This window comes from Pangasianodon hypophthalmus, chromosome 20, assembly GCF_027358585.1.
Source record: "Pangasianodon hypophthalmus isolate fPanHyp1 chromosome 20, fPanHyp1.pri, whole genome shotgun sequence".
Classification (NCBI taxonomy): Eukaryota; Metazoa; Chordata; class Actinopteri; order Siluriformes; family Pangasiidae; genus Pangasianodon; species Pangasianodon hypophthalmus.
The window spans coordinates 5453318-5471824 of record NC_069729.1 but is presented as its reverse complement, the minus strand read 5'-3'; the positions used below and the strand labels follow the sequence as shown (position 1 = coordinate 5471824).

The following is an 18507-nucleotide window of genomic DNA, read 5'->3' as shown; positions in this document are numbered from 1 at the left end:
AAGGAGTTTGAGTGTGGAGCTGATGTAGAGTGTGTGTGTGAGTGAAAGGAAATAAAACACAGAGGCTGAGCTAGAGAGAATTGAGAACGTGCTGCTCAGAAGGAACACTGGGATCAGACTGGAGATATGGCTGGAGATGAAAAGACAGACTATGCGAGTGTAGATGGTGGAGATAGACGAGTTTCTCTCCTGCTCAAGCCTCTACAGCTCACTAACTGACAGTAATGGCTTTGTAATGGCCGGCGTGCTAACAGCTGTGCTGTAAATCAGCGGCAGGAATTCAGTGGGAGACCTGGCACTGGACACCTACCATCGGGCAGGCCCATCAGTGTGTGTGCGTGTGTGTGCGTGTGTGCGTTTTCAGACCCAGACTGAGTGGGCGGCAGCACATGTTTCATCTCGCACAGTTCACCCAGTCTTTCTCTCAGGCTTTCACACTAAACTCTAATAAAACTCTAACGCAACACAGCTGCATGCTGACTTCACACACTGGGTCGACTATTCAGGACAAGAATAAGACAAACAAACATCTCCGACTGGAAAAAGCAGCATCACAAACATGTTTAAAATAATCTAAACACACACAAAGTTCAGTCCACAGCTGCACGGTTACCTGTCATCGTATTCCCGGAGCACTTGATACACACTGACGTGAAAGGTCTCGTTTTCGTAGCGTTCGTGCACAAAGTCCTTGTAGACACGGAATTCGGCGGCAGTCACGGCTTCTCCCTCGGGAATGCGGGACAGATCAAATCGGTGGAACTGATGGAACATATGCGGGTCTTCTTCAGGATCAACTAAGAATAGAGAACAACACACAAACGAAGAAGTTTTACTTGCACCTCTTTTTAAACGAGAAAAATTATTTTATAGGATTCTACATAGAATCTATAAGGCTTCCCCCAGAGGAACAATGTTCTCTACTACAGTACAGGGGGAATTACTCGTCAGACTTTCAAATTCTTATTTAAAAAAGTTCCTTTAGACCATTCAAACAACTCCAATTTTCTCAAAAAGTTTAACTTGGAAACTTTTGTGAAATGAAAACTCTTCATTTTCAGGTGCTAAATGGAACTTTTTTCAAAATGGGTATGTGGGATTTTCTGACTTATAAACATACAATCTTACAACTTGTTGTGTTCAAGGGTTCTTCTGAATGGTTAATGAAAGTTTGTCTACATAGAACCTGTTCCAGAGAGACAAACCAAAGAACTCGTTATAGTGCTAGATGGAACTTTTTAAGAGGGTATAATCGAAAATGGCTTCTGACTTTTTAAAATTACATTCTTTATTTTATTTTATTTTTTTTAATTAAGGCATATTTGGATGGTTACTTGTTCCAGCTTTTTCTACGTTAGAACCTTTTCTGAAATGAAAACGCTTTTTTAGGGAACAAGAGAGACAAACCAATGAAGCTTTTTTGTTGCTATGGAACGTATTTTCTAAGGGGTGCCGAGGGACAACTGTTTTTTTATAAGGGTTTCCCTTATAAGGAATTTCCTTAAGAGTTGTTTGGATGGCTAGCTTTCTTAACAGGTTCTACTCGAAACGTTTTCTGAAAGAGAAACACTACAGGTTCTACCTAGAACACCAAACAAGCTTTTGTGGTTCTAGATGGTTTAAGCCCATAATCCATGCTCAGTGCAAAATAAATTCTAAAAATTTTGCAAACTTGCGAATAAAAATCCTAAATGTGGTTATTGGGTGATTGGGTGATTTAAACAAACACCAAAAACTTTTGAGGACCTAAAAAGTTTCAAAACTATCCTGAACAAGAACATGGACACGCACTGCAAGGACAAATAACAGAAGTGATGAGACGACATTTCAGCGTGCGGCAAAATACAGCAGCTCGGTGAAACTTCAGAAGACTGAAGATTTGCTGTTTATCGTGTGAATATAACACAACATTAATGTAGCATTTTCACAAAGTTAACGCTTTTTGCTGTTTCCATAAGCATCACTGCCATCGAAGCATGTACAAATCAAAATCCTGCAATGTTTTGGACTCACTGTTTGTGTAAAAACAAAACGTCATGGAAAGATTCTGGTTTGCCGGTCCTGCTGCAGTGCCTCTGGTATAAAACGAGCTTTCGTAAACACAGGTGCTGGCCAAAGAAGCTTGCATTAGAACCAATCAGTGACATTCAGCAAGACAAGCTCCACCCCTAGTTCATGGTTTAGAAAATAAAAAAAGTACTAAACTAAAAAAGTTCCTGGGACTGTAGCAGTGGAAGCGGAAACACAGTGCACGCTTCTTAAGCCAGCGGACATAATTGTCTCATTTTCCTCTATTCACTCATCTGTGTGTCCTCGTTCCATTTTGAATATCTAGGCCAAACCACACATCGCACACCACACACAACTCTGAACAGAAGTCCTCTCGTAAAAAGAAAGACTGCACTCTGTCAGAATGGCTGAGCAATCGCACGCAGAACTAACGCTTGATTGGTGCGCCCACATCACTGTGGCCAAAAAAGAAATGTTTGCTTCCATAAGCCAAGTCGGATCTCAGGCCCACATGAATTATGGGAACATAGTTTGGGAGGGGTTGGGGGGGGGTGGACTGAGCCTGGCTATGGACTCAAATCACACACATGTGTGACCACAAGAAAAGCTCTGTAAAAGGCCTGGCCCGGAAACTAGCGGTGCCCCATATGCACAGACACACATGTAGACACACACAGACACACACTTTCTTCCTTTCTTCCTCACGCACACACACAGATTAATGCACGCGCATTGTACTGTTACTTGGGAGTCGTAAGTAGTAGCCCTTATGGCCTTTATATCCCTTGCTAATCCGCCAGTGACCTTGGCTGCACTCCACGCCAACATCCTGAAAGTGCAAAAAATAACCTCCTTGAAAAGGCCTCCGACAGCGTGCCCTGTCCCAAATTGAGCTAAATTCTCTGAGGCATCATGAACCACAATTTTAGAGCAACAGGAACTGGATTAAATTCCCTCTGCCCTCAGCTACTCAACTTATTACAATGGATATTAGTCTGGTGAATATTTTCATATCATCTGAACATGATGTATGGAGGGAAGAGTCTGAGATTTAAACATACGCTTTTTCTCAAAAATAAAAGATCTACCATGATGAGGCACGACTGTTCATGATTAGCCATTTCTCATTTCTGCAACAGCATCATGTCCAGATGTCTTCACAAACTCGAATGAATCCGTCTCTCTTTCTCTGGGTACTTTGCAGAAGGAGGTGTAGAAGGAGGTGCAGAAGGACACACCGTGATGTTTGTCACATTTAGTCAACAGGATGACATTTATGAGTGTGTTTATCCACACACCCTATAAAGCAGCAAAACTACTCAATGAAGGGGGAAAAAAACTCCAGTGTATATGTGAGTAAGTGACTTTGTTGAGGAAAATCCATGATTTCAGAATGAAGCCTTGGCAGATGTTGGCTGAGTGTTGTCCCCACCCCGGGCCGGCTGAGATCCTCTCAGAATTTCCAGCATGTGGCACAAGCTCAACCTTTCCTGGAGGTTTCTGGGAAGCTGTTTTCTCAGTGCTACACTATCCGTTTATCCTTGGGGGGGAAAAAACGCCCTGCTTTTCTGGTGCAAAAGGTGAAAGGCAACACCTAGAATGTTTTTACAATGCACAATCAAAAACAAATAACTGAACGCGAGACAAGGCAACTCGATGTTCATTTATCACCAACTTGAGAGAAGACTGGAATGGTCCTAACGATGATGGGATCATCACTTCGTCCTTCTTTACATGGTGAAGTTTTTGGAAGGACACATTTATTTAGCATGCTTGGAAGACGTCTCCAGCGTCAGGTCTTCATAACAATCGCACGTTGCACTTTACGGTTTCTCAGCGACATGATAACCTGCATTTTTTTCTGTCTTATTAACTTCAAGATACAACTGAGGGAGCTGTTTATAACCGCTATAATGTAAGTGACAGCAGGAACTAACTTGTTTTATGGACGTGCGACGTAACTATAAACAGATAAAAGGTGATAAAAAAAAGGTAAATAAATTGTTAGCACTGGAAACCTGCTGTGGTATAAAAGGAATAAAACACTTCAGAGTGCACCATTACTGAAGAAGAACCAATTTTACAATGCTAACAGCGACTCCGCTTCATGTTGGGCTGCATCACACCACCCTGTCATTGATTGCTTTCCTACAACTGCACGCCCCCAAGTGTTTTATCCCTTACATACTGGATGAAATCAATTTAATGTCAGCATCTTCTCATTGTCCATGGATCCACTTTCCCTATCTTTAAACCACCAAGAGCTACAGTATTCTTTATAAATTGGTGACTCTTTCTTACATTTTTTTTCACTCCTTGCAAAGCTGGTGCTCGAGCCAACACTGATTTGGGGGACTTTTTAGGAACTAGCCACTGGTTTAGACACTGAACCATTTTGTTATTAGATGTGGCACTTCCCAAATGCATGACGTGATGTCTTCAGGTAATGTAACTGTTTCTGGAAATTTCTGCCCACCATATTTATGGCCTAAATATTTTAAACATGTAGTACATATAGCATTAATGCATGTAACATATCACTCATTCAGCACTTCAACAACCACTCGCACTATTTATGTTTATGGTGGCAGTGTAAAAACTGAAATGCTTTAATTGTTGTCGTGGTGACAAAATAATCCCCACCCCCTGGTTCCTGACGCCACTAGTTCTCAGTTCCAGACCAGCTGCATTTTAGTACTGGAACCGAGCCGACTTTGGTGGCCACTGGGGAACAGTGGGGAGCAGATCAGGTACCAGTACCAGTACCGCATCCGTATAAATGCAGTAGTTCTGTGCATTTTTGGTGTCACATGTGATCAGCAACAAAACCATAAGTTCCTTTTGGAAAACCATAAAATGTAGAACTGGTTGCTGATGGAAAAAGCACAGTTCCAGTTTTCTGATGCCAGGTTCCGGTGCTTTGTGCAAAGGAAAAAGGCCTGTAAAGTGTGTGTATGTGTGTGTGTGTGTGCTGGTGGGGGTCAGTCAATAATGATGACAACCATGATTACTGCTGCTTTTTACACACATCCTGCCTGCATGTGCTGCCACGTATGACATCATAACCTACAGAACGGCCGCAGTGCACGTGCTCAAATTGTTTCCATCATCGCGCAATAATGAACATGCATAGCCAGCGGTGAGTGAAAAAGGGAGGGAGGATAAGCTCTCTCTAAGCCGGGCGCATACTGAAGGCAGAGAGTCATTTATTTGACCGCAATTGAATGCTGGAAAGAAAAGCACCGGCATTTTGTGGAGGCAATAATTGCTTGTAAGGGTTTGCTGTGTTTATGTTAAAGGCCATTAGGCACAAAGATCAGCGTTCAGATATGCAAACTGCTCCTTGCACACACACACACACACACATTTCAACACTTCGCTCGCAGCCCATAGGTTGATACGATGAGAAATTACAGTGCAGGGTAAACATGCTAATTAACGTCAACACTCAACAATTATAACAGCAGGGTTTCAGCAAACAGTGCAGCTCAAGTTTAAACTGCTTCCGGTGTTCGTTGTGATAAAAGCAGACAGAATTTCATCTCGAATTTTTATTGTTAAACGGTAGAGTGAGCATCACATTAAACACTCTCTTTACCAGTTATGATGAAATTAACTATACAATTCCAGAGATGGAGATGTCTAAAGTTTAGCTTCAGATGAAGCAGAAACGCATTTACATTAGTGAGACCAAATGCAAACTAATTCACTGAAGGGGAAAGGACACGGGGTGTGAAAGATGCATTCGATTACAAACTAGTAACTCTGAATTTCCAACCTCAGACTAGGAAAAAAACAAAGAAAACACCCCCTCAATTCGTAATTCCTCCTCGGAAACTCGGTACCGTGTCCTCCACACTGAGTTCAAAACAAGATGCCTAAACAACATGGCTGCTCACAGCATCAGCAGTAAACAAAGCAGTATTTCTTCACTTTTAAATGAGTTATGCGGTATACACTACTATTAGCTTTGGATTAGTCAACATACGGACATATCTGCTTATTAAATCTATAACACCGACTATACAGTTTGCTGTTTTGAAGAGGTAAATATATCACTCATTACAGTTAGGTAGCTAGATGGTTGCTACCAAAAGACAAACATGGATGCATCCATGTTTTTTCCCCACTTTGTAGCTCATACACATGGGGGTTGAAAATGATTTATTTCCGAGTTCTGACTTCCCATTTCCGTTACTTCCATTACTGTAGCCTCTTGGGTTGGTATTCTTTGTATTATTAAACAGGGACCACAACAGACTTTTTTCTTGCTGCGTTTTATTGTTGCTTGGTGCAAAAATCTGAAAAAAAAGAGACAAAATTGTCTACCAACACATGCTAGATGTTTTTTGTGGGCAATCTGTGTTAAAGTCTATTTTTTTCACTATCTGCAGGCTAGAACTTTCTTATTAGCTGTGTTGGTGCATTTGCATTGCTTTAGAAGATAATGACTAGTTAAAAAAATAAACCAACATTTAATTACTTTAATTTAAAGAATTTAAATACTTTAAAGAATTTAATTACGTCAAGGATTTTGATGCCCTCAACCATAGAAACATTTATGCTGTGTTAAAGCGTTTAAGATTATTCAATACCTTAATAGCTGAATTTTATTATGTGAAGTAAAAATGCATTTTCCTACAAATCTTTCCAGAATGTTTGAAACTAACAACTAGAGACACTTTAAAAGAGGGAATTGGTTTTCTGAGAATTTTATTCTAATCGGATTTCAGTGTTATTTGGCCAAGCTGGCTTATCAGCATAAACATTTGGAGCGTGACTGCTTCTCTGCCGAGTTACAGTGAGCTGCAGGGATTGTAACTTTTTTTTTTTGGGATAAACAATTGCGACACGACTTCAGGTGCTTACACCCTTCTTCTCAGCCACGCTTAAGATAGAACTATACAAATAACCATGTTTTAATACAATATCAAACTTCATTTCGATTGCTCGTTAAACTAAAAAGCGTGACTGAAATCACAGAGCACAAAGAAAGGTCTGAAACTAAAATGGAGAGTAACCTGATCTTACACGTAGCAAATGTCCAGGGCGAAAACAATGTCACTGGAGTTTATACAAGTAAAAACCGAAATTAACAAAAACTTCTAAGCCCACCTGGTAACCCTAGCCTTAACCATTCATTACTCGTAACAAACTGACCAAGATCATGTTGAAGAGGCAGTAGTGTGTTAACGCAAGAAAGAACAGATTGCAGACGGTCTTTCCTCTCCAGAGAACAGCTGGCTCTTGCTGAGAAAAAAAACAAAACCTCTCAGACACATCTGTAGCAATCCATGGCACATTCCCAGGTAAAACACAAGCTGGGAAAAATGAAAGCCGACCGGTTCCAAGCAGAAGCTTCAACACTGCTCTACAGCTGGTGTGCTGGACGGAGTATGAACTTCACAGGTTCTATCAGACTTAAAGTATTTGTCTTTTGACTGCAGTGTTTATGTGGGATTTTATCGTTTGTACTTACTTTACTTATTCCCTTCTTTTCAGTTAAATTGATTTGGCTGTAACACAGCATTGTCCATTCAAAAGGAGGCAAAATCAGATCCGCTATATATTCTCCAAAGAGAGGAAACATATTTTAAAAACCGTTAATCTGGTGAACTGCTACATTGTGTGATTACGTTACTATTTGTGTTGTATTGACTCTCTTAACCCTGTACCCTGTACAATGGATCTTCTCATCTCTTTCCCTCTGTATCTCGAGTTATCTTTGTAACCAGCAGCTGTTGAATAGTTGAAAAGAATTTTTAAAAAAAGGGCAAAAAGTGGCTTTCGCTTTTTTGCATCTAAACATTTTTCAGTTCAAACTGAACCTGAAGTGTTCAAATATTAACACAAGCTATTTAAATGGTTTAGATGGTTTGAAATTCACATGCTACAAAAAAATAAAAAAGAAAGAAAGAAAACTAAGCTCCGAGGTGCATGTCTCAACTCTCTCCTAGTAGCTGTGGTTCTGTGGGAAGGAAATACCTTTAATACAGTCATTTAGGGTGGTCCTGGATTGAACACAGGCCTGCCTGCCTCAACACACATCTCAACAAGAGGAGGAAATTATCCCGTCAATCAACAACACAACATGGAGAATAAAAACAATGATCCTGAACGAAGCTAGGCCATTTTTAAAGACTTTTCCCCCACTGCGGATACCTTATAAGCTCATCGTATCCGTGTCTCAATAGTAAACTGTTTTTTTTTGAGAGGATTACACAAGTGACAGCTGGCTCTGCTAACAAAGCTGAACTTTTTCAGAGGCCACCGTGCACCATTGAAAGAGATTTGGTCCGAAACCTTTAGTTCTTTGCTCTGAGGCATGAAATTCCCACTGAAAAAAAGCTTGTGGATAAAAGGAAGGGAGTACAGAGAGGGGAAGGAGACTCGTGTCCACTACAGGAATGCTCCCTCGCTACAGTGAAACACAGGCAATGCTATAGTTTCCAAAGGAAACAAAGGCAGAATTCAGGTTTGATAAGTTCAGTAATGTCCAGGGAAGTCCCCGGTCATGCTCACGGCTCTCTGAACACACGCAGACCTTCTTCATTATCCACACAGAAACCTGTGATCACTCACAAGCAAAGCCTTCTATTACTACTAATAATTACTCCTACTATTACTAGTATTGCAACAATATTATCTTTCAGTCAGTGTTAATCCCATCTCTGTCCCACTCTCTCCACAACAACACACTTGAGGGTCTCCCAAACTGGTCTTTATCTCTTAACAGCTTTATCTTACCCCTGTGAGGTCAAAAATGCCTTCTCAAATTTTAGTCATGCCAAACTAAGCCCCGTGAACAGCCCTCTTCACAGCATAGATTTGGATTCTCGAAATGGCAAACCATTACCTCCAAACAAAAGAAAAATTCTTCGTTTTACAGCCTTCTAAGCGGCATGGAAAGCAGCCGTGTGACCGCCTGGCGAAAAAAAAAAAAGAAAAGAAAAAGGCGAGCCATTACAGTGTATATTGACATACCAGAATGTCTTTTGGGATCCAAACAGATCTATATCATCTCATGAAACAGCTCTTGGAGACAGTGCTGCACGGCAATGTCCTCTGGTTTCTGTTGTAGTTTACTTTCCTAATGAAACCTGAGCTTAAGCCTTAAGTGCAGATGTCCTACTGCCTCATGTTGACCTAAGGAGACTTTTTACTCTCACCGACTGAGTTTTAAGATCTAAAGCTCACTCATTTGCCGTCATGATTTGTATCTTGTTATGCAAAAATATCCTGAAAAATATCCAAAAATATTTTTTTATTTAAGTTTCATGTAATCTTGTAGTCTGAGTGCACTGCTTTAAAAATGCCAGCTGCCAGATAAGCCCAATAAACAAAAAAAGAAGAATTAGCTCCAGGCATGGCAGATTTTTTTTTTAAAGGTTTTCATGTTTTCCAGGCCAAATGTTTAAAGTAACACCCACAATATTATCAAAAACAGTCGTTAGGAGGGTGTGGCGATGCTTCTTCTCCAAAGGAGACAATAACAGTTGATGTCAGTGTTTATATGTTCATGTTCTGAGTGTGCGTAAAGTGCGTAAAGTTACATTTTGGCGTCTCTTTGGAAGAATATTATGTAATCAAGTTACAGAACAGAACAAAATATGTGTAAACAAACAAATAAAAAAAAGCAATTTTTAAACCTTAAATACAAAAAATCCTGGACTCACCCATATTGACGAAGCTCATCACCATGTCCGCGTCGCTGAGATAGCGCTGGTCCCGCCGTGTCGGTGCCGGAGCCGGAGCCAGAACCGGAGCCGCAGCGCGAGAGAAACCGGAAGCAGCGGGTTCCAGCGCCGCGTTGTACAGCTCCAGCATGTAGATGGGCGCCGCCGTGCGCCGCTCCGGAGAGTGCGGTCGCGGCCGCCGGTGCAAACCGAGCACGGACAGGATCTCTCTCTGCACTTCCCGGCGCTCCTGACTGCGCAGCGCTCGGTGCACGAAAGCCGAGCCCAAGTCGTTCTCCATCGTGAAGTTTGCGGCGACCAAAACGGCGCAGCAGCACCAGCACACTGCCATCAACCTCAACAGCGACATGCTGCAAGTTCGGCTCCTGTGTTTCTGTAGCAGCTCTGATCTTCAATTGGGTTAGTTCCTAACTTTCTCTCTCTCTCTTTCAGTCCTCAGTCGTCTGTGTGGCTCCTCCGCTCTTCCCTCGTGCCCTCACGCGCTGCGCTGCCGGTTGCGCTCCACTGAGCGCAGACTTTAAGGAGCGCGCTGCACCTCGGGGGTGGACCTCATCAGTGATGAAAGGGGCGTGGTCAAATAGGGGTGGGGTGGGTGGGGGGGGGGTGCGGTTTAGAATAGAAAAGAATAGAAAAGAATAGAATAGCTTTATTGTAATTGGACAAGTACAACGAAACTGGGTGTGCAACATCCTAACTAGATGCTATATAAGAAATAATGAATAAAGAATTAAAAAGAGTATATATCCTATGTCAGCACATTTGCCTCACACCTCCAGGGCTGGGAGTTCGATTCCCACCTCCGCCCTGTGTGTGTGGAGTTTACATGTTCTCCCCGTGATTCAGGGGTTTCCTCCGGGTACTCCGGTTTCCTCCCCCAGTCCAAAGACATGTGCTGTAGGCTGATTGGCATTTCCAAAGTGTGTGAATGGGTGTGTGAGCGTGTGTGCGATTGGGACACCCCGTCCAGGGTGTCCCCCGGCTTGTGCCCCAAGGCCCCTGGGAGAGGCTCCAGGCTCCCCGCGACCCTGAGTAGGATAAGCTGTACAGAAATAGATGGATGGATGGATGGATGGATTGATATCTATGTGTGCAACTGTAGTAACGAAGTAACATCATAGGCAGTATAAACAGTATAAACACTGTTTGGCAGTAATAGTGCAACAGCTCAGATATACAAAGCAACAACAAAACCAGTACAGTATGGGAATGTAGATCTGGATTCTTCATAAATAACACAATGAAAAGAATAATATTTAATGCTTTAGTCTGTATGATTTTTTTGTCGCACACGAAAATCACACATCGTAAAATAATTCTTTGATCGTACACCTGACCATTACATCGATGTGTGGTTCTTCCCCAAACTGCTGTCACAAACTTGGAAGCACACAATTGTATAGAATGTCTTCGTATGCTGTAGTATTACAATTTCCTTCCACTGGAACTAAGAGGCCCAAACCTTTTCCAGCAATGACAATAACCCTGTGCACAAAGCGAGCTCCATGAAGACATGGTATGCCAAGGTTGGTGTGGAGGAACTTGTGGAGAGCCCTGACCTCAACCCCACTGAACACCTTTGTGACGAACTGCACCCCAGACCTCCTCGCCCTGACTTCACTCACGCTCTGGGCCCAAAAATTCCCACAGCCACGCTCCAAAATCTAGCCGAAAGCCTTCCTAGAAGAGTGGAAGTTATTATAAGAGCAAAGGGGGACTAAATCTGTAAAAAGATGTTCAAAAGTCACATCTGGATTTGATGATCAGGTGCTTTTGGCAATACAATGTATGTTCAAAATGCTAACAAGATAATCTAATGTTAAGATCAGCAGCGTTTAATGTCAAACATAACACAACTTGAGTTTGTCTAACGCAACCAGATTCTGTTTAGATTCCTACAACAGAGGGTTTTGTTTTCAGAAAAAAGTAGACTCAATTTGGAAGTGCAACCTGTTTAGAAAGCTAGAACCAGAGAACACCTGAGGAAATCCTAGAAATTTCAGTACGTGTAGAACAGGGTTCCTCTTCACTGCGCTGCCTCTGCTACGTAGCTGAGGTGGGTCATAATGCATATTGTGCCACTTTAATATACTTTGTCAGGTACAAGAACAATTTTTTTGTTTGTTTTTGTGTGCGTGTTTGTTTGTGTCTTGTTTTCGGTATTTGTAGCCTATGGGCAACTTATAGAGTTGATGGTTGATGGTTGGTTTCTTACTGAAAGGACAGCTATAACTGAAATTATACATAGTCTTGATTTCAAATGAAAATGTTTTTGTAACGTAAACGGTTGCATTACTGGTACCTTATTTTTCACGTAAGCATCAGAGCTCTGTAAAGCATCAAAGCTCTAAAAGCCACCAATAGGAGGACGGCTTAGGATTACGCAAAAAATTCACGGGACAGCTACAAATACGGTAATGTCAGTGCCAAAACACAAACACAAAATCCTAATGTACAGAATAAAAATATGCTTTTTATTTCAAGCTCACTTTGAAGGATGGTTGTGTTTACGTGACCCATTTTCTGATTGATGATGTATGTAGAACATCTTAATTTTTTTAATCACAGGTCTATCGTTAGAGGATCTTCATCATATAAGCCGACATGGAGAACACACTTTATCGCATAGTCTTTTATAGAATTCAGCCTGGTTTTATTGGGAACATCTCGTACAGTGTGGCACAGCTTTAATCACACACTATAAAACCGACTTATTATTGATATTTTAAGATTGTACTGCCACATTTTATCATCCTCTCATGCGATGTAAACATGTGAACGGTAAGAAATGTAAGCGGTGAAATAACACACTTGTTGTATATACATAATTGGCTGTTGATAATCCTAAGTAACCATACTGCACTCATTTATAAGGTTTTGTTACAATGTTTAAATGTAACAATAATTAAAGTTATATGAGATGAGGAATAAATTCTGTGTATATGTTATTATGTATAGTATATGGATTTTAAACATTTTTATACAGTTGAGTTTAACTGATGACCTGAAGCAACAGTCGGCTCTGTTGCAACTGTGACCATGTGAAAAAAACAAAACTTTTTAGGAAGCAGTATACAGTTTGTCACAGGGCTGTCCCAGATTTGGGATTAAATGGGTTAACACCAAGGCACTATTTCAACAGCAGTCTGGGTTTTGTTTTGTTACATAGCCGTTTTGTGTCTCGAACCCTCATTGCCCTCCCCCTTCCCCCATGAGACCCAAATGCCCCGTTCCATAGACCATATGTTTTAGCTTCGGCGCTGACTGTAGGACACCTACTACCCTGCAGAGTTCACTTTGAACACAACCTGCTCTAATGTTCAGAGGCCCCTGAAGACCTTGCTTACCTATATCACATGTGATCAGAGTTTTAAAGGCACTGGCACTAAACTCTCCAGGAAGGGAAAGTAACTGTTAAGACACTTTTGGGTGCAGCAGGGGTGTTCAACTTTCAACTCTGTCTTAAATCACATGCTACAACTATAATAACTATAAAATAACTATAACAACTATAATAACTATAAAAGTGTGTTCAGTGTAGCATCCAGCATCTAGAAGATTAGTACGTAGAACATACTGTAGGTTATGCAGGTTTGTAGATGAAAGCTTAATTAAATTTGAATGCTAATCATTTTATAATTTGATGTTAAATGATGTTAAAATGTATCTGATGGAAATAACTTAGAGCAGCGTTGCTGCCCTATTCAGGGGAAAGTAGTTAATGTGTGTCAAAAAAGTCACTAGAAGTCGTCAGATGATGTCACGGATTAATTCACTGCATCGTCATGATCATTTGCGTATCAAAAAGTGTCAAACGAAGAAAGATGTTCTGAACAATAAAGAAGTCGTTTTTAGTCTCGGCACAAAAACTAACTATTTAGTACATATTTACAAAATAGAGCCAAATGAACTATTTACGTATTTACAAAATAGAGTCTAAGTAGAGTCTAACCTACCATTTACATATTTACAAAATACTACAATTTCTACCAAGAACGCAGATAAAAAGAGGTGGTACTGAGTAGCTGGGAAATAGACATGAAGGAAACAGGTACGGATTAACTTCTGATTATTACTTGTAAACATCACCAAGAACAATGGTGATCAGTGATTGGTCATTGGTTAAAAATGGTGATCAGTCATTGGCCATTGGTAAAAATGGTGAGCAGTGATTGGTCATTGGTTAAAAATGGTGATCAGTGATTGGTCATTGGCTAAAAATGGTGATCAGTGATTGGTCATTGGCTAAAAATGGTGATCAGTGATTGGTCATTGGTAAAAATAGGGATCAGTATTAGTTATTGGGAACATAGCCTCGCACAAACGCAACGCAGGCTTTACTTACGTCATTTAACCAGCAGCTGTGATGTGAGCTGGAGAACTGTATCGAGTCCTGGATAGTTGCTAATGTCTGCTTATAAGGTCACTAGATTTATAACTTGGCTTTTTTGAAATAAAGTTGCTCAAGGGTCTAAAAAGTCACGAAAAGTTAGCACCACTGGTTCAGTGCTAACTGACATCAGTTCGTTTACTCAACCAACAATGTATGCGGTACTATGTGTATTTTTCATTTTCTCTTCATTAGCTCTAAGGCGAATCTCTTATCTACTACAAGCCCTTCCCTTGTGTTTATACACACTACACTAAATGTATATGTCAAATAATACATAAGTATGTGATTTGAGATAGTTTATGGTTCTCCCAGCTGACCTGATACTCATGATGGGTTTGATAATTAACTGATCTACTGGCTCAATCAACAGGTCTGTCAGATTTAGGGAAAGGTTTAATCTCTGGAGGGCGGTGGGTGCCCAGGCTAGGAGTTGAGAAACCTTGCACTAACACACCTAAAGACCTGGTCATTAACCGATAAGTTGAATCAGGTGTGTTTGAGCAGGGACGGCACTTAAAGGTGGTTCACGCCGAGCCTCGACGATTCGCTTAGAGGCTTTTTCCATCAGATTGTTTACACCGTGCCATTTGTGTCAGTGTAGGCCTTCTATAACATTATAGTAAAGAAGCTTGAGCTATAAAGGTTAAAAATAAGTTATGTAAACAAGTTGTGTTTTGTGTCTAAAGTTTGCTTCTTTAGTAAATAATGTACATTGCGGGAGTTTACGTCACCCAAAAAAAGATAAGTTGAACTGGGCTGAACTACTCCTTTAATCCTGGTTCAGCTCCATAACTCCCAGAATGGCCAATGAAAAGCTTTGCCACTGCTTTCATTCTGATCCAGCAGTGACCCGGCTTAGCCTCCGACAAGTGATGACAAGCCTCTAATTGTCCTTTGTCCCGTTATTGGGACGCGGCAAAGATCACAAGTGACATCTCCAGTGCTCTGCTGCTTCCCACCTGCTGTGCCTGCCCCCCGTTTCCCACTGCCACGGCGACCGTAGCCTAGAGACAGCAACCTGGCAATCATCGCCGCCCTCATTCCTCTTCCGGAACAGGTCTAAAGGTCAAACGTGTCCCACACCCTGGTTAGCTCATGCACGCTGTGAGCTCACCATCATCTATCTGTGTCTCGCATTTAGTTCTTACCAAACGATCAGTCTCAAGCACAAGCTTTCTCACGGCGCGACACTCGTCTGCTTTATTTTCCTCTTTTTTGAGTTGCACAGATTAGATTTTCTGCTTTGCTAAAGAATATCCTTGATCAGAAGAATGCAAATATTTAAACTGAGACTGAAAGCGACACATTTATCTCTTGATCTATAAGTAATCCAATCATTTGTGTGGATTAATCACTGTTGATCACGGTCGCCCTTTTCACACATGGATGATCTAGGACTTAGTGCCCTAAAGCTTAAATTAATAGTTTGTGCAAAAATTAAATGCAAATAATTTTGTCGTTACCCCAAAACAAGATATGTTTATTGTCTGAAGTTAGGCAGGCATCTTCAATTTTGCACTGGAGCTGCAAGTCTAATGATAAGAATGTAAAATTTAAAGCTACCAGTTCAGCATTGTGCAAAAATATATTGCTATAGCAAAATTACATTTTTAAGGTGTTGTAACCAAAAAATTGAAGACAGAATTGTGTGTGGAAAGGGATTCAGATGCTAATATAGTTACTAAGGAATGACACTACTGTCACCACCCTGAAGCTGAATATTTTCCTATACAAACACGTCCCGAAGTGTTTTATTCCTCTTATACCACAGCAATTTGCCAATAATTATGTTTTTTTTTTTATTATTTAATAATGATGATAACATGAAACAGGTTAGTTCCTGTTATCACTTATGTTATAGCAACTATAAACTGTTGTTCCCCCACGATCCTCTCTTTTATTTCTCTTTTGTGAAGTTAGTAAGACAAAAAAAAAAAACTCAGACTGTCATGCAGACTGTCATGTTACCCGAGAAACTGCAAGGCAACATGTCCTGAAGACTTTCCTGTGTCAAAAACTTACAGCTTTACCTCTAACTGTTACAAGGCTCTGACACTGGAGACTCCTTCCAAAAATGTAAAATAAACATCTCCAGATAGAAATCACAACCATATCGATATTTAGACATGTTTTTAATACAAAGCGTCCTCCATGCAAGTCTCTGGGTAAACTATAGAAATGATAACAAATTAGAATGAGCGCATTAATGTAAATATTGGAACTGGCACTATAAAACTGATCAACACTCTCTGACCAATCAGAATCGAGAATTCAACAACGCACAGGTCACGACATGCAAATTTGTACTGAAGGCTATACACTTCCCTTATCTGTTAGTGCAGAACTAAAGAACCAGAGCTCAGAGACTAAACATGTCTCGATTGATTGACTACATATAGATAATGCAATACCACTATCTCAATTTATTACAAAATAAATTTCAAACAGCACGATATTAATCTGAAACAGAAATAAGTGTAAATTAGCTAAACAGCAACAGTAAGTACTATACTATGTACTTGTAATTATACTAATTATAATAAGGTTAATGATATACATTTGCAAAGAAAATCCTTATATTTAGAATCCTGTAAAAGATCACAGATGGTCCCAAGTAGAACCTCTTTAGAAAGTTAGAACTGTTAACCATCCATGTTTATTTTTAGTGTAGAGAAATCTTAGGTTTAACCCTTTAAGATATCACATAAAGGTTTTATGTAGAACCAGATAGCAGACTGGGTTCCAGGTAGAACCCTTTAAGACGATGAAGAAGCCTTAAATATCCAAAGAACCCATAAGGAACTCTTCTTTCTAATCGATGTGGTGTAGATATCAATGCATTAAAGACCTGAAAACCCACGCCTGATGTTAAAAGTTAGTCGTTTGTAGTTTCTTGTGTTTGAGACACAGCACTCTGCTGTGGTGAAAGAACGGGGGGAAGGAATCCGCCGTCTGCTTTTCTTTATCAAAGGCTAATCCCTCATTCACACTGGGAGTGTGTGAACTACAACACAAAGAGCTTACACACACACCCTAGTCATGCCAACATCACCTCAGCATACAGCACAACCCAGGTGTTAATGCTCACACAACTAGGTGCTAATTGGTCTATAGGGAGGTGCAATGATGCGTGCATGTAGGTGTGTGTGATTTAAATGAGGTGGGGTTTGAAAAAAAAAAAAGCTGAAAATGGTTTGTTATGAAATGGTGCATTTTAATTTAATTTATCATGAAATGTATTTATTCTTAGGGAATATGCATGTTTTACAATACAATAATTATATGTATGTATGTATGTATGTGTGCGTATATATATATATATATATATATATATATATATATATATATATATATATATATATATATAATTATTATTATTATTATTACTATGTGAATAGAACCTGGTACTGATTACTACTTTTTCTTTTTGCTTAATTTTGTAATTTTTTTGTACATGTGAACATTCCTTCACACTAAACAAACACTTTGTTTTGTTTGTGCACTGATATCTGTGTATTGTGTGTTTAAATGTGATTAATCTGTGAAATTAGGCATTTAATATCTCATTAATACATTATTATAGAGTAACTAACGATTTAAAATCTCAACCTAGTCTACACTGCCACCTAGTGGTCTGCACAGTGTAAGGCAGCACTTCTTTCCCTTTTCAGTGTGTTTAGTATGAATAATGAATGTGTTCTTTTTATATAAAAAGTTATTATTCATGCAGGACTAGTGCACACTAATGTACTAATTACACTTATGCCTACAAATGTGTACTTATAACCGTACTGGATCGTGTAATCTAACCGAATCTATTCAGTGAGTCAGATCACTTGACTCGGCTCACTAATAAGATTCGACTCGTTGGCCACGCAAACGGCTCATTGCCATGTTTTAATAAACCATGGCTGAAATTGCTTCATGAAATCATGAAATGAAATTAAACAATTGTTAAATCAGGAAGCCGCTTCAAATGGGCTGTCAACGTTCACCTTAAAGAGCCGACCCAAAGAGCCGACTCAAAGAGCCGACTCGTTCGCAAACGACACATCACTCGTTCGAGCTGCAACTTTGGAAAAACATCCTGTACGAAGAAGCTCATGAACTAGCAATAAGTTAGCCAGCTAACGTTCATGATGTATTTACTTCTAATAACAGCAAACTGTATGATCAATGCTACAGATTTAATCAGATAACGTGTCTGTTGATGAATCTAAAGTAAATAGTATTATAATCTCGTTTAAAAGTAGAGAAGTGGTACTTTATTTACTGTTGACGGTGTGAGCAGCCATGTTGATATGACGTCACGATCTGAACTCGGGGTTGAGAAGACCTTCCCGGTTTCCAAGTTGAGGGGATTTATTTAATATCTGTGGTTTTATTTAGTCAGTGGTCTGAAATTCAGAG

At 40.1% G+C, this 18507-nt stretch overlaps 1 protein-coding gene across 2 annotated transcripts in view; it reads right to left on the bottom strand.

Moving 5' to 3' along the window:
* The window catches only part of bmp7a (bone morphogenetic protein 7a), a 23792-nt gene extending 5285 nt beyond the window's left edge, over positions 1-18507 (bottom strand). Inside the window, exons 1-3 of one of the 2 annotated variants that reach the window (XM_053227066.1) lie at positions 18362-18507; positions 9687-10255; positions 614-797 (exon numbers count right to left, since the gene is read on the bottom strand). In XM_053227066.1, coding sequence (XP_053083041.1) covers positions 614-797; positions 9687-10056 — 554 coding nt within the window. In that variant the 5' untranslated portion in view covers positions 10057-10255; positions 18362-18507. The remainder of the gene's footprint in view (positions 1-613; positions 798-9686; positions 10256-18361) is intronic. The other variant, XM_026935341.3, reaches the window with a different exon arrangement.